Raw genomic sequence first — 2,081 nt, 5'->3', positions numbered from 1 at the left:
GTCGCGTTACAAATGTTTTTGTTGGCACCTCCGACTCTCACTTTTTCTCACCAGTCGTCTGTGACAGCCAAACACATGGCAGCACTAAAACATACGACTTTACACCACCCCCGGTACATAAATACGAGCGATAATTGTTTAGACTGCCGGCCGTAATGTGTCACCCAAACGATTCAATATTTACTATGCGCTAATATCGTAAGTCCAGCACATAAATTATGTTATAATGTTTACGACTCTTTTAAGTTGTTTTTACATGACACGGTGCCAGTTAACAAAATGTAAAATACAAATAGAGTATTATATTATAAAATTATGTTTTAAAAGTCTGAAATGGGAATTTTGCTACCACATTTTCAATAGGTACTGTACGCTATGTGCGCTACATAAGTAGATTCTGATTAACAAATAGGTATGGGTTAGGTATTTATGTCGTAATCTTAAACAAAAACATAATTGTGTTTAATGTACAAAATATATATTAAATTTAGATCAATCTCTACGCACATCGTGGATTGTAAAGATATTGTAGGTGAGTATGGTTAGGCCTAAAGAGAATGTGGGAAGCATTCTTGAAACAGGAGAATAAAAATCGCGCAATCGTTTAAGAGATTGTTTGAAACTTCTTTTATTGCGTTCAATAAACTTAAGCCTCTTAATTTTAAATTAAAATCATTAAATATAATCTTAAGTTTTAATAATAAATAGCAATACCACTTTTTACAAATACGAATTCGATTATAATACACTCAATCGTTCGTTCCTATCACAGTCTGTAACAAATCGCGGGCCGCTTTTTTACGGCTCATCCGCGATACCTTCAGATTCTTAGTCAACAACCAGTCCATCAACTGTGTTTCATCACGGGCGAGCTGGGCTCGGGCCCCGGCGGGCTCAGCGGCGGCGTCAGCCCTTGGATCCGCCGATACAGCTGGTGGTACGGATTCGGAGGCGGTGGGGGCAACCGCAATAAAGGACTCGGTAACGCGTACCTTCCATACACTGACAGCAACGGGGGATACAACCCTACCAGTGACGCGTACGGGTTCCCGAACATCGGATGCAGCATCGCGCCCCTTTTGAAAGCGGCCAACCGCGACCGCGACGCCGCCGTCGACCGTCGCCGCAGTTTTCCCGTCGTACCACCAATGAACACGTCGTCTGACGACGGGTCCAGCATCCAGTAGTTGCCTTTACCGGGGTCGTCGTAATGCCGCGGCACTTTCACGAAACACTTATTCAAACTCAAGTTGTGGCGAATCGAATTCTGCCAGCCCTGCTTGTTCTCTTTGTAGTAAGGGAAGTTCTTCATGATGTACTCGTAAATGCCGTTCAGCGTGAGTCGTTTCTCGGGGCTGCTGCGGATGGCCATCATGATGAGAGCGTTGTAGCTGTAAGCGGGTTTCTCGCTCTTTTTCTTATCATCGTTCACTTGCGAGGATCCGGGCGGCGGCGTTTCGGTGCCCGTGACGTCGAGCTCGGTGTCGGAAGGGCTGGGCGAGCGGGACGAGGCCTCGGGCAGCAGGTCGCGGATTGCGAAACTGTGCGGAGGACTCATTGTGGTGCGGCATCGCGAGCCGCGCGCTCACAACTAAAGGCGCAGCGCCGACCGCCGCCGGGCCCCGCCCGCCGCCCCGCCCAGCGCGACACCCCACCTTTCGCACTCCATGCCGACACAGCGCAACAAAGATACACATGCACTCTCAACGCGCCGCACGCGAACGACATACGGGAGACTTTCCTCTAACAAGTTGCCGACGCACGCCACATCGACGATCATGCTTATGCGGCGCGATAGGGTTGCGTTAGGGTTAAAAAACAAAAATTAACTTGATCAGTTATGGGCTGTAAACAGTTTTTTGTAATTTTTCACGCGTTGTTTAGGAGTTTATTTAGTGCGGTGTAATGAACGCCGGCAGAGCGGGTCGCGGCTGTCACTAATAGTGTTTTTTAAACATAGCAGCAGTCGCGACTGCTACACTATAAATTAGGCGGTGAAATTTGACAAATTTTGTACCTACGTCACTCTGAATAAAAATTCCCTTTGTTATGCTATTAATTGTCGTATTTATTGTAGTACA

The 2,081-nt window shown here is 46.7% G+C and overlaps 1 protein-coding gene across 1 annotated transcript; it reads right to left on the bottom strand.

Moving 5' to 3' along the window:
- Positions 1–613: 613 nt before the first annotated feature.
- Positions 614–1,567, bottom strand: LOC113226385 (fork head domain transcription factor slp2-like). The gene has a single exon (XM_026458995.1). It carries the CDS (start codon positions 1,556–1,558, stop codon positions 848–850), a length of 711 nt encoding a protein of 236 aa, XP_026314780.1. The 5' UTR covers positions 1,559–1,567; the 3' UTR covers positions 614–847.
- Positions 1,568–2,081: the final 514 nt, after the last annotated feature.

The sequence above is a fragment of the Hyposmocoma kahamanoa genome, unplaced genomic scaffold, assembly GCF_003589595.1.
Source record: "Hyposmocoma kahamanoa isolate Upper Pololo Valley unplaced genomic scaffold, ASM358959v1 190, whole genome shotgun sequence".
Classification (NCBI taxonomy): Eukaryota; Metazoa; Arthropoda; class Insecta; order Lepidoptera; family Cosmopterigidae; genus Hyposmocoma; species Hyposmocoma kahamanoa.
This window is presented reverse-complemented; position numbering and strand designations above follow the sequence as displayed.